This window comes from Mytilus trossulus, chromosome 5 (genome assembly GCF_036588685.1).
Source record: "Mytilus trossulus isolate FHL-02 chromosome 5, PNRI_Mtr1.1.1.hap1, whole genome shotgun sequence".
In the NCBI taxonomy this organism is placed as follows: domain Eukaryota; kingdom Metazoa; phylum Mollusca; class Bivalvia; order Mytilida; family Mytilidae; genus Mytilus; species Mytilus trossulus.
The window spans coordinates 8,883,722-8,898,887 of record NC_086377.1 but is presented as its reverse complement, the minus strand read 5'-3'; the positions used below and the strand labels follow the sequence as shown (position 1 = coordinate 8,898,887).

Sequence of the window (15,166 nt, the reverse complement as noted above, 5' to 3'; positions counted from 1 at the left end):
TCTATAACGTTAGGTAAGTTTACTTTATTTTACCACCTATTGTTGAATTGTATTGTGTGATTAACATGTATGAATATTACATTATCATGATAACATTGGCGGCATCAACCTTTCTGCATCTGACAATTAATGTTTCAAAAGTGATAATTGACTCAGCAAATAAAAGGATCTGACATTTAATGCCAACGTAAATCGTCTAAATTCACAAATTTGTGCTGCATTTAGAGCTTTACGTCATCTACATTATGTCGTTTCAGCGTTTTTAAATATGAGAATCACACCCAACGAAAAAGGCAAATGTCGAGTAGTTTGTAAAAAATTTCAATGCAAAAATATTCTTTGTCGTTTATGGTGGAGGATTTTGGTTAAGCTGTTCATTTTTCTCTGGAAATTTCATCCAAACAAAACTACAATATTGTACACATGAGTATTGTATTGTTTGACCTTTCGACAATTGTCATCACACCATATATGTCTCACTCTAATAAGATTGACGACAAAGTAAAATTGAGAATGGAAATATAAATTTGTGAAAAATACAACATCCCGACAAAAAGGAGAGAACATGTAAGGCAACCTATGGGTCTTAAAGACAACGATATAATCCTGCGCTGGCGTTAACTGGCCTCTTAACAAAACGTTTGTACTAACTTAGTTCCATTGATGTCAAACCAAACTGCAAAACACATACATTAACTGAAATTAAATTTGAAAAAGACTAACAAAGGCTAAGAGGCTCCTTAATTTGGACAGGTGCAAACATCTGTTCAATGTCCACACAACAAACACACAGTTATCCAGACAGTGCAAATAACGACATCAGTACTTTTCCACAGTTCAACGTCATAAATATTTTGAGAGAAAAAAATCCCGGTTACAAACCTAAAACTAAGAGTCCCACACCAATTATAAGAAGTCACAATGGAACAACAGAAACACTGAACTGCAATAAAAACAAAGGGCAATGCATCATACATAGAACCCAACTATTTGAATACAATTCCAATATTCCTGACTTGAAACAGGCAATTTATATAACCATTGGTGTGTTGAATCTAGTTTTAAGTCTAAACAAACCTCGCGCGCTTGACTCATTTTAAAAGGGTCTGATGTCAGAAAAGGTAACTAAAAAAACCTATGCAAAATGGCAATGATGCGTATATCAACAAAGACAGTTACTGACATGCATGCGAGCCTTAGACCACATCTTAACTGATTAAAAATGAATTTCTTTTAGGTTTTTGTGGATAGTTGTCTCATTAGCAATCATACCACATCTTCTTTTTTATATTCTCCATATTATGCAAATCATGCAAATCATGCAAAATACCCGTGAATTTATTGGTTTGTTCATCAATGTTTCCGGTTGATTTCATAAGCAGTGCAAACATCTGTGTGGCATAAGCCAAGTACAATGACAACAGTTGCATTTTTCGAGAAAAAAAACCCAGTTATTATGCACTTTATTGACACTTGGAAATCATACATTTGATACGCCAAATGATATAGATGTACAACTTTGTGTTATGTCCATAGAAGCAGTTAAATTGATCTTACCTACAGTTGCCACATCTGTACAGGTATTTTCCTTGCTCCTTTGGAATCACATCTTGTGTGTAACCACTATAATGAATAAAATATTGATTGACTTGAAATTTACTCTATTCGAAGATGATATTAAAAACTAATTAGTTCTTACTAACTGATACACACATAAACAGTGCAAAAATATCAAAAAAGCATTTGAAATATATACAAGAGTCATAAACCAAATTAGCCAATCTCGAATGAATTGAAATGATAATTTATAAAAAATAAATCAACTTACACCTTGACAGAGATACATTTGTTTTTACTAGAAAGATATATTGGTTTACTTCAGAGATGTTTTCTATGGTTCAGTGTAGAACAGAAGATGTTTACCCACAAAGAGTATCACAGTTCACCATTTGTTGTGAGTGGGAGTATCACAGTTCACCATTTGTTGTGAGTGGGAGTATCACAGTTCACCATTTGTTGTCGTTACGTAGTATACGTAATGTTTGACAAGAACTTATAATTAACTTCGACTTTTATTTAGCTGTAATGGTCGTATTGGTGTATGTCGTTCCTTTAAACAAAATTAGATGACATCAACCAAAATATATTCAATTTGAGGTCATATATATTTTATCTTTCCAATCCTTATAGAATTATTTCTGATTGCATACGCTTTTCCCTCTATTTCCCCGTCTTTCCTACAGACAATAACAAACTGAATGAAATGACGAACTATTTTAATTTAACCATTCATAAAACAGCATATGTGTAATCTGGTTTCGACTTGTTGAAGAAATATATACGATTACTCAAATCATTTTGTAATGACTGATAGTTCTCAATTATACCATACTATCGAAACCTCTTGTACTAATTTCATATGCATTTCGGAAATGTGACTGATAGAATCATTCACCCCGTCAACAAAATTCGATTGTGAAAGTGACTACTGAATTCGTTAATTTCTGTATCAGCAGTCGATTGTGAATAGGGTAAATGTGACTGCTGAAATCTTTTACCCCTTCATTGTGAATGTGAATGATGGCGTGGTTGAACTGTTTATTGACAGTCGATTGCGAATAACTTTGTGAATCAATAATAATTTTTATGGTAAAAAGAGGTGACAATATCACAAATAGTGCGGTGACAGAGGTGTAAAAAGTCGTCTAGATCGCGAGTTTAATGTCCCGAATAAAACACGGCTAAAATTGTCTTAACTTAAAGACAAATATGTCTTTTTTAATTTTTGCCCTGTCGTAAAAATTTCGTACGGTCACATTTTTCTAAAAAGTCGTTTTAATGACTAGTAGTATATTTGAGAGTTTCAACCCCCCTTTTTCAAAATAAAACAAATGTGTATGTTTGCTTACATGTAATTGAAATAGATTTTCCTGGAGCTATTTTTATATGTCAAAGTATTCTATTCAGTATTTTATTTTCTTCTAATCTTTGAAATTTGCGAAGTTTGTACTATCTAAAATCGAGGTAATTTTAATTGCAAATTCAGACACAAACTTTAGTTTCTTCTTCATAGTAGTAATAAACATTAACCCATAATATTTTAAGCATATAATATTTCATAAAACTAGTTAGTGATAACAATTTCGGAACCAAAATATCAAAGAAACCTTACGAAATCAATGAAAAAAGACTGGAGTAAAAAACTTCAATTTCAACATTGAACTCAATCACTTGCCTTCCGTCACATATTGTGTATTAGTCAATAATTTGATCTCAACTGAAATATGAAATTACTACCTTCTTTGCTTTATATACACATGTTTTTAATTAAAGTGCACTGATATATGCCACAATCTTTGTTTGTATATGTTTGTATTCTATAATTTCTTCTTATAAAACATCAAAAAAGACTTATTGTAAAATCAAAATAATTAACGGATAGTTTCAGTAAATATTCCGTGATATGTTAAGTTCGTTCCAACTTGCTCCATTATAAGTCTAAAGAAAAAACAAAAGTCGTTAAATTTTATGCAGTGCTTAATATGCCAAAAATTATTTTACCAGTATAGGGAAGTCGATTTTTAATCTGCACTTGAATAAAAGATTGGATGAGGTGAACATCAAGATGTTGCATGCGGAAGCTGTTAATTCAAGGAACTTTGTGCAGGAAGTTTATAGTTGTTCATGTTAGAAAAGTTACACAAGTAAATATATCTGTTCCCCCTTTTAGAGTGAGGAAGCTTCTATCTGTCATTTAATGACGACATAAAATTATCGGACTGTTGTCCCTCAGTTTCGGGTATTTGTACGCGTTCTAGAATGCAGTCGTTCAACTGGAGCGCTTGTATATTTTGCTGCAACAAAACATTTTAGTAAGATCAAAAACAACTCAAGTTTGAATCAGATGAGCGTATCAAGAATGTTTTATTCGTGTCAGATAAAGTTAAAGTTGAGAACAGTTTCCCGTCCATCTTTTAAACTTCAAGCACTCTGTCATTACGGTTGCATTACAAAATATTTGCTAAAAACGAAAAAAAAAAAATCGAAACCCGTAGAAGCAGATATTGCGGATCACGATACTGCTTTTACTAATTTTAGTTTGGCTATTGAGAACGGTTCAATGGTCATTCCTCATGACACCGTTACTTGATAAATATAGATCTTTTCTTTCGGCTGATTCTTATTTAAAATATTCTACTTGTAAAATGCTGTCTAAACTCATTGATTTCTATAGACATTCAGTTGTCAAACATCTTCAACAAGTTCAAGGCAACTATAACATAATATTTAGTAGCAAAATAACTATTTGAGATGCCATTTCAACTGCTAGTCAATTGAAAACTGACCTCAAAATCTCAATGACAACTGTAATAGACATAAATAACGGAAATATATTTCATTCCGCTGCAAGTGTACTTCGAAAAGACTTCGAAACTCTACAGAAGAATATCCCAACTTCGGATGAATGTCTTTTCCATCTTCAATTCAGTCAATGCCTTCGTATTTATTGCAATTTATTTTATGGTTACTCGATGAAACTGCATTCAGCCAAGACTATTCTCTGGAAATGGCACCATAAAAATTGCGTAAATGTATACTATGACGTTACGTGCGATGTTCGTACCTTATTGGAAATTCGGTGTAGTTGGCAAGATGCAAGTCCAATTATATAATTTTGTGATATCATATCCATTGCTTTTGTACGTTTTTTAAAAAATAATTAATTTTAAAATAAAAACGAAAAAAATAATCGCTGAAACTATGTTTTTTGCTGCATGCGACAAGCTTCACCTTTAAAAAAACGACGATTTTAAGGCTGTCCCGCGTAACATAATTCATTTATTGTAACCATTAAACTATCATTTTCGTCAAAACTTTTTTCCATTATTAAACAGAATGGTTCCTTCAGTCTTGTATGCACTTTTTATGATGTTATGATGACGTCATTGAAAAACCCGCGTTCTATATAACAATTTTCTGTCCCATGGGAAAAAAATTGGGATTCCAGATTTGAGAATCCCAAAACTTATATCTAAAATGATAAAAGTTTAGTAATTGCATTTACTACATCAATGTTAATTTGCTTAATTTTATGAATTTAAATACAAATATCCTGAAAAATGATATATAGTAATTTATGAGCGATTTTTCAAAGGCTTACAAAGTTGTCGCACCGCCATTTTTTGGCGTAAAAACGAACTCAACTCAAATGTACGTCAATTGTTTGCTTATCAGTGCTCTTATAATGGTAGTACCCTGTCGGTACTTGTAAAGAAAAACTCAAAATAATGTGTTTGCTTTGACCAGAACCTTTCATGTTGAGAATTGTGGCCATGAGTGAAATTGGTCGAAATATTAAAACATGTCTTGTGACGGTTGATCAAAATAAAGATGATGAAGATAACGGTGGATTTGGTATAAAGCTTAACAGAATAAGAGAAAAAATGAATATCATAAACTTCTCTAAGAAAAAAAAAACTTAATAGATATAGTCTTTGGATATAAAATAGGAGACCGACATTATAATGACATAAATCTTATTTTAACGATGATAGGTTTCTCAATGTACAAATCATTTACACGTCGGAACAAAGAACAAAATCCGCCGACATATACAACATCTTTGAATTATATTTTGAAGTAAACATATATGTATAAAAACGTTAAAGTAATCTAATTCGCAAATTTCAAAAAAATTCTTTAAACTGTTAGATTATAAAATGTGTAAACATAATATGCATATGTAGTTTCGAAACATAACGTAGAAAAATATTTACTCAAGTATCTTTAAAATTAAACACTACAAAATTGTAAAATAAAAATTGACACCTCAGCGGCCGTAAAGAAAAAAAACTTAAATAACACATATTCTAAAACTTAAAATCAAAACACAATAAGGTACAGATTATGGAGAAAGACAATAAATTCCTATTTCGATGATAATAAAATATCTTACCTTTTGATAGTAATCCAAAAGCGAAAAGATTAACACGTGAACTATATTATCATTCGATTATGTCAGGTTACGATTATCTGATCACACTAAGACACCTGCACGATTTTTCTAAACGAGCAATACAATGTATGTGTATCCAATAATGAGGATATAAAAGTAAAGGTCAAATACGGAACAAAATTACGTTATTATAAAATTAATGTGAATGATTTGCAATTATATATGTTTATATTGTATTTTTTTCTATTTGTTAAAGAAAAGAGTGACGAAAGACACCAAAGGGACAGTCAAACTCGTATATCTAAAACAAACTGACAACGCCATGGCTAAAAATGAAAAAGACAAACAGCAAAACAATAGTACACATGACACAACATAGAAAACTAAAGAATAAACAACACGAACCCCACCAAAAACTAGGGGTGATCTCAGGTGCTCCGGAAGGGTAAGCAGATCCTGCTCCACATGCGGCACCCGTCGTGTTGCTTATGTGATTACAAATCCGGTAAATAGTCTAATTCGGTAGGTCAAATTCATGAAAGGGAAGGGGATTGTAGTTACGACGTAAGGAACATATCCGATATCATTTGTGAAACGGTTATTCCATAACGGTCAACCAACTCGTGATGGCGTCCGTAAAATTTACGAATGGATGATTTCAACTTCACCATTTGGAACTCTTGGTTTAATAGCTTCCTTGTGAGCAGTAACCCTCTATCAAGAAAATCATGATAGGAAATGCAAGCACGGGAATATCGTATCAATTGGGAGATATATACCCCGTATGCAGGTGCTGCTGGAATGTTGCTACTTAGAAATGGAAAGTTCACAATTGGAAAGCTGAAATCATCTCTTTTGTCGTAAAGTTTTGTCTTCAAGTTTTGTAATTGACTAACAATCAGTTGGATTTTATTATAAATTATATATGTATGTTATACAAAGAAATTAAACTAACAAGTACTGACAACATTTATTATATACTACTAACGGTTAACGAGGCCGGGATAAGGTACCGGTATTTGATGTATCCACTAACAAATGTGAATAACTATAAGTAAAACATTATTTACCTTTAAAAACTAGAGGCTCTAAAGAGCCTGTGTCGCTCAACTTGGTCTATGTGAATATTAAACAATGGACACAGATGGATTCATGACAAAATTGTGTTTTGGTGATGGTGATGTGTTTATAGATCTTACTTTACTAAACATTCTTGCAGCTTACAATTATCTCTATCTATAACAGTATTTCTGTGGAAAATGTTATTGAAAATCTTCAAATTTTAATAAAATTGTTAAAAATTGACTATGAAAGGCAATAACTCCTTAGGGGGTCAATTGACTATTTGTGTCATGTGACTTATTTTTAGTTCTTACTTTGCTGTACATTATTGCTGTTTACAGTTTATATCTATCTATAATTATATTCAAGATAATAACAAAAAAACAGCAAAATTTCCTCAAAATTACCAATTCAGGGGCAGCAACCTAACAACCGATTATCAGATTCATCTGAAAATTCCAGGGCAGATAGATCGTGACCTGATCAACAATTTTACGTCCTGTCAGATTTGCTCTTAATGCTTTGGTTTTTGAGTTATAAGCCAAAAACTGCATTTTACCCCCATGTTCTATTTTTAGCCATGGCGGCCATCTTGGTTAGTTGGCCGGGTCACCGGACACATTTTTTAAACTAGATACCCCAATGATGATTGTGGCCAAGTTTGGTTAAATTTGGCCCAGTAGTTTAAGAGGAGAAGATTTTTCTAAAAGATTACTAAGATTTACGAAAAATGGTTAAAAATTGACTATAAAGTGCAATAACTCCTAAAGTGGTCAACTGACCATGTTGGTCACATTGACTTATTTGTAGATCTTACTTTGCTGAACATTATTGTTGTGTGCAGTTTATTTCTATCTATAATAATATTCAAGATAATAACCAAAAACAGCAAAATTTCCTTAAAATTACCATTTCAGGGGCAGCAACACAACAACGGAATGTCCGATTCATCTGAAAATTTCAGGGCAGATAGATCTTGACCTGATGAACAATATTACCCCATGTCAGATTGCTCTAAATGGTTTGGCTTTTGAGTTATAAGCCAAAAACTGCATTTTACCCCTATGTTCTATTTTTAGCCATGGCAGCTATCTTGGATGGTTGGCCGGGTCACCGGACACATTATTTAAACTAGATACTCAATGATGATTATGGCGAAGTTTGGTTGAATTTGGTCCAGTAGTTTCAGAGGAGAAGGTTTTTAAAAAAGATTACTAAGATATACGAAAAATGGTTAAAAATTGACTATAAATGGCAATAACTCCTAAAGTGCTCAATTGACCATTTTGGTTATGTTGACTTATTTGTAGATCTTACTTTGGTGAACATTATTGCTTTTTACAGTTTATCTCTATCTATAATAATATTCAAGATAATGACCAAAAACAGCAAAATTTCCTTAAAATTACCATTTCAGGGGCAGCAACCCAAAAACGAAATGTCCAATTCATCTGAAAATTTCAGGGCAGATAGATCTTGACCTGATGGACAATTATACCCGAAGTCAGATTTGCTCTAAATGCCTTGGTTTTTGAGTTATAAGCCAAAAACTGCATTTTACCCCTATGTTCTATTTTTAGCCATGCCATCTTGGTTAGTTGGCCGGGTCACCGGACTCATTTTTTAAACTAGATACCCCAATGATGATTGTGGCCAAGTTTGGTTAAATTTGGCCCAGTAGTTTCACAGGAGAAGATTTTTGTAAAAGTTAACGACGGACGACGCCGGACGCCGGACGCCAAGTGATGAGAAAAGCTCACTTGGCCCTTTGGGCCAGGTGAGCTAAAAAGAGACAATAACTGTTTAGTGTCTTTAAATGTAAGCTGAATTGGTACGAGGCTAGGAAACAAGGTGTATGTGAGCTTTTAGCGAGTTACTACACCTGCTTCGAACAAAGTACAAATACAGCTGATAATAAAAGACACTAAACAGTTATTGTATTTATCCTGCAAACAATTCTGTATCTTTTGTTTTTGTTTTCAAAGACACAAAAACACATGTTTTGCATTTATTTTTGAATTTAAATCCCTCTTGAGGCCCGTTTAGTAATACCATACAGTAATCACAAATTCAGCTGACGACGAGTTTGCAAAATAAGAATCTCGAATGATCAACAATTATACATCGCTCAAGGTTAATAATTATGTATTTTAACATAACAACTACTTTCAACAGTAAAAACAAATCACACAACATTATCCAATTTGAAATATGCATGCTGAAATTGACATGACTGTTTTTGTTACAAAATCATACACAAGATTTGAAATACATGAAACATGAAACATGAAAACTTAATTAAACGCCTATTTCTACATATACAATATGTATTCAATGGCGTTGTACATAAATGACATATAAAATACAAAAATACTAAACAAAATACAATATGTATGTACAATACCAAAAATTGAAAATTTATACTGTGATACACAAGAAAAAAGTCAGAAAAGTTCAAAATAATTTTGGAAATACAATGTTTTTAACCGACATTTAAAAATATCCAAAGATTCAGAGTTTCTTACATTTGTACCTAGTTCATTCCACAATTTTGGCCCAATAGTACTAAAGCTTCTATCTGAAAAAGTTTTCTTTTTGTTATATGGGACTGCATAACAACCAATAGATGACTCTGGCGACCTTAATGAACGTTTCGACACTTGAGGATTTAACAAATTGATCAAATAGTTGTTATCGTAGAAAAGACTGATGTTCATGAGTGTATGTTATCAGAAAATTGGTGCGATTCTTGTTGCTCTAAAGAAATGTTTGAAAACAAACATAACGTGTTTATAAAGTTATCGTTAATTCGCAATTAATACGTCATTGAAATGCGATTGCAATACACATTCTGAGGTGACGCAGGTTCATACAATACTCAGTCTGGCAGTGGGCGGAGCTTAAAAGCGATATCTGTATAGTATACAGGTACATAACATTACGAACGGAAATGGGGAATGTGTCAAAGAGACAACAACCCGACCAAATAAACAACAACAGCAGAAAGTCACCAACAGCATAGCGGGCTGTATATGTATAGTAGAACACACAATTGCAGGATAAAATACAAACTTAATCAGAACCATTGCAACGTCAAATGGTGACGTATGTAAGAAGATAATGGTGACGTATGTAAGAAGATAATGATGACGTATGTAAGAAAATAATGTGTAATTAACTCAAACATTTGATGACAAGTTTTCATTGTCAAATACGTAAATTTAAAAACTGTATAATATACAAATATATTTCCTACCTCTTTGGGGAAGGCAATTCTCTTTCTCTGTTCATGGTTTGTTGTGCACGCATTTCACTGATAAACGAAAAACTTAATTTTTTACATTTTTTCTCTCCAAATGTTCTGTCAAGTATCATAAGTATGACCTTTGTTAACACATAGTCATTTTCTTTGTATGTTGGCGTTTGTTTTTGTAGCAGTACAGTGTTTATGTTGTACCGTTACTTTCCACTTGTAGTAAATGTGTGTTTTCCTCAATTTTGTTCGGATTTTTTATCATTTTAATCGATTTATTATGACTATTGTAAAGCGGTATTCTTCTATTGTATTTATTCATAATATTATAATCTTGCATAAAATGCATGAAATTACAATAAAATATGTATATAACGAGAAAAACAGATATATCTGTACTAGTTTGAAAGCAAGTATGTTTGCATTTTTACCTATTGTCATGGTTGGTATTAAATGTACATGTATCAATACTACTTAAAATGTACACTGCCATACAACCCGTATTTATCCGCACATTGTGAATCCATAATATTATACAATTATAGCCTTTGGATGAGGTCGATACAAGGATATATTGATCTGAAAGAAGTATATTGACTGAGGACGAAGTCCGAGGTCGATATATCCTGTATTGACCTCATACAAAGGCTATATTTGTTATATTATTAATTTCCGACCATATTTGTATCAAAATCGTCATTTAGGTTTGTTGAAATTTTATAGATATTATATTTTCTCCTTGAAAATAACAACATATTAGTTGTTATTCCATTTACTTTTTTTTTATATCTTATGTATTCCAAGGATTTTTTTCGTCAAATAATCGATCACAGATATTATGTGTTTCAAAACGTTAAACAATATCCTGAAATTCATTACATGACGTAACAAAGTATATCGATTTTTAGATATTCTAAAAATAACCGTGCGATATGCTTTTTGCAGGTCAATATGCTTTTTGCTATCCGCCGTTTTCTCTCTACCTTCGAAAATATAGTTTAACATGTGACTATCCCTAAACGAATCAAATTTGTTAAAATATACGAATTGATAATACTAAACAATACATTTGTAATGACCACATAGTTGTATTTCATGAATTGTCTCTCTTTTGTTTGTCATATTATATCCAAACGTAGGTTGATACTTTAAGAAAAAAACACAAGTATGATTTTGCAAAAATACGTGTCTCTTAAAGGGGCACTAGCTGTCAAATTCATGGTCACCAATTTGACTCAAATTCTCATATTTGATTAATAACAATGTAAAACATTTATCCAATCTATCAAACGTTTAAAATAAACAGTTTACAGAGCATGGGGTAGATGAAATGTAGGTTCGTTTCGTGTGTATTTAAATCCAGACGCCATCTAATTAACTATCGATTTGACCTCAGATGACCATATAAGCGATGTAAACACAAATAAAGATATGAATAGGTTAAACCAGCACGTGCAATTGGATTTTTATAGGTCTGTTTGATTTGAATTTATAGATTAAAAATATAAGTTACTCATTGTTTTTAACCGTATAAGAAATAATTTATGTGGATCGAATTAGTAATCAAATGATTTACCGTAGTTTCACTTTCATTGTTGACATTTTTTTTCTTTAAATAACCAGTTCACGTACAATGCATGCGTTGTCAGTCTCTAGCTAGGGGGTTAAGTTAAGTTCACATGAATACCGGTTAGAATGATGATGACGTTTTCACTTGCAAGTAAATCAGTCAAAAATTATGTATAAACGCTTATTTCAACAAAATTAAAGAAAATTGATTGCTAAAAGCAAATTATTATTTCATTATTCCAACTTAATTAATGATTAATCTAAAAAAATATATACTTAATTTTTTTATATATATCGTAGCTAGTGCTCCTTTAAAGATACTATGGTTATGTTCCGGACAATATGAGTATATACCCATATGGTCATGACCATACGCGTATGGTCCAAATACTCATATGGTCCGGAACAGTTATATTAAAAAATGAATTACGACTATAAAATGCTCAGTTATTTTTAGTAGAATTACCTGATTATGTAGTTACCAAACAGCTGTTTAACGTCGTTATCTGTTGCAGACTTAGCAGTATAATGTAGGTTAGGAAATTCAGGTATAGGCTTTACCGTCAGCTTTGCGATGTCATCTGTAAGCTTCTGTAAAGACTGTAACAATTTTCCATCGTTTCGTGTCTTGTTGAGTTCATTCATTTTCTTGTCTAAGTCCCGTCCTGCCTTCAAATCCATTTGAGTATCTTCCAATAGCTTTGTTAGTTTGTCCCTTTCCTTCCTGGAGTGATCCTTGACCGATGCAATCTTCTCTGAGATACATTTATCAACCATGGTCTTTATCTTTGTACCTTCTTCTGTAATAGCTTTGACTATTCCTTCCACCTTCACATCAAATGCCTTTATACCTTTTTCTATCTGCTTCATGTTTTGGGTTGTCTCATGTACCTTACTACGCAGGTCTGTTGTATTCGTCTCCTTCAGCTGTGATATGCTGTCTAGAAGTTTGGAAAAGGCATGCCCTAAGTGACTGCCGGTGACACAACTGCTGCATACTGCTGTATTACAGGTATTACATACAAAGCTTACGTCTTCATTGTGGTCTTTACATTTCGATTTAACTTCCGGTATAACATCAGAGGAAGACTGAAACTGGTGGTTCTTTGTCACGCTCTGCCGTTTATGAAAGCCTTTACAATTGTCACAAAAGTACTGTTCACACTCTAAACAGTAATGAGATCCAGAGGCACTAACACATATCTCACATGTTTTAGATGCTGCCTGTGCCTTGTTGCTACTCATCGTCTTCGATGTATAATACACAGGAACCAATTGTCAACACTAAATAAATAAATGACGAATATATGTGTACGCTTTGTATTTAAATGTAACGCTGTAAAACATCAAACTTAATAATAGTTTGGATATGGAATTACCATTTACATACAATAATCATTTAAATGCCTATTGTATTATTGATCAATGTTCTGATTTATAGATACTAATATTGTTTGACTGGTGTGTGTTATAACGATATATGGCAACGCGTAGTTAGACATAACAAATAAAGTAAAATACTATTATGTGAACATAAGTGTTGAATTTTATTTGTAAATAAACAATTTGCTTTGGACTTCAAATATAGTTTATTGAAGGACCTTCTGTCCTATTTTTAAAATAAACATTAAATTATAATAAAAAAATTGAATAAGCTCTCGCCACGTTATAGCCTATTTGTGCATATGCGGCATAAAGCATTTTACAAATCAATCAATCATTTAATAAAGAATTATTAACGTATACATTGGCATATATTTTTGAGAAAATTGTATATCGGTAAGTATAAAAAAGAAGATGAGGTATGATTGCCAATTAGACAACTATGAATAAAAGACCAAAATGACACAGACAATTACAATTATAGGTCACCGTACGGCCTTCATCAATGAGCAAAGCCCATACTGCATAGTCAGCTATAAAAGGCCCCGATAACACAATGTAGAATAATTCAAGCGAGAAAACTGACGGCCTCATTTATGTAAAAAAAAATTAGAAAACAAAAATATGTAACACATAAACAAACGACAACCACTGAATTACACGCTCCTGACCTGGGACAGGCACATACATAAATAATGTGTCGAGGTTTAACATGTAAGCGGGATCCTAACCATCCCCCTAACCTAGGAAAGTGGTATAACAGTACAACATAAGAATTTGTATCAGATCCTAAACATTCCGTAATATTCGCAATCTCAGATTCATGGTGCTATTTGGTGTCGCTTATCTAGGCGGACGAACCTTAATCGCCAAAATACATTTTGCCAATAAGTATGACATTTTGATAAATATGTGAAATAGCTAGAGATGTTGAGAATAGCTTATTTATTTAATAGTATCTATATCTATTATGAAGCATCTGTAAGGCTTTGTAAGCAAATATTAAACAGTGTCAAATTTAATTAGAGTTGTTTGTCAACCATACTACTCAAACAAATGATGTATTTTATTAAATGTCACAATGGTGCGTGTTGCTTTAAATTAGTGACAGAAACCCTGATTAGTCCACAGATAAACTATGTATACAATAATAATTTTATCAAGAAATCCGATGTGAAGTTATTTAAATAAGATAAGATTGCTAGATATTATCGAATTAAATATATACTGTCTACAGCTATGTACGTCATCAATATTAATTTATCTAATTTACTACTTAATTAGATACTATTAATCCGCTTCACGAAACTAATCCAAAATATACCGTATCAATTGTTATAAAACACACAAATATGTACAACAGCGAGTGGAATTATCTGCACGGTTAGAGATGCAAAGGTTCACTGATGAGTTACAGGACATGATCGATATATTTGAAAAATAGAAACGTTACACAATCCCCAGCTGTATTGAATTAAATTCAACATCTTCTTCCATGTTTTAAGGGTAAATGTTTTATTTTCATTTTTCTATTATTTAAGAAAAGAAAGAGTACTTCATTTTATTAATTGTTTACAACTGGATAACTTGATACTTAAATAGAAAATACATGCAAGAAAGTGATATTTTATAACAAAACGCATGAAATGTAATTACACAGTGGTTCAGGGTTTAAGTATGACAATGTGACCATGGAAAGAGACAAAGGCTATTATGAGCAAGGCTTACTGCAGAAGTTCCAGAACAACAGTTCTAGCTTTAAAATGTTGCAGCTACCTTGTGCAAAAAAAAGAGGGACGAAAGACACCAAAGGGACAGTCAAACTCGTAAATCTAAAACAAACTGCCAACGCCATGGCTAAAAATGAAAAAGACAAACAGAAAAACAATAGTACACATGACACAACATAGAAAACTAAAGAATAAACAACACGAACCCCACCA

At 32.3% G+C, this 15,166-nt stretch overlaps 1 protein-coding gene across 1 annotated transcript; it reads right to left on the bottom strand.

The window, feature by feature from the left end:
* Positions 1–12,302: 12,302 nt before the first annotated feature.
* LOC134717566 (E3 ubiquitin-protein ligase TRIM71-like) lies at positions 12,303–13,085 on the bottom strand. Its single transcript, XM_063580057.1, has one exon. It carries the CDS (start codon positions 13,083–13,085, stop codon positions 12,303–12,305), a length of 783 nt encoding a protein of 260 aa, XP_063436127.1.
* Between the last annotated feature and the right edge of the window lie 2,081 nt (positions 13,086–15,166).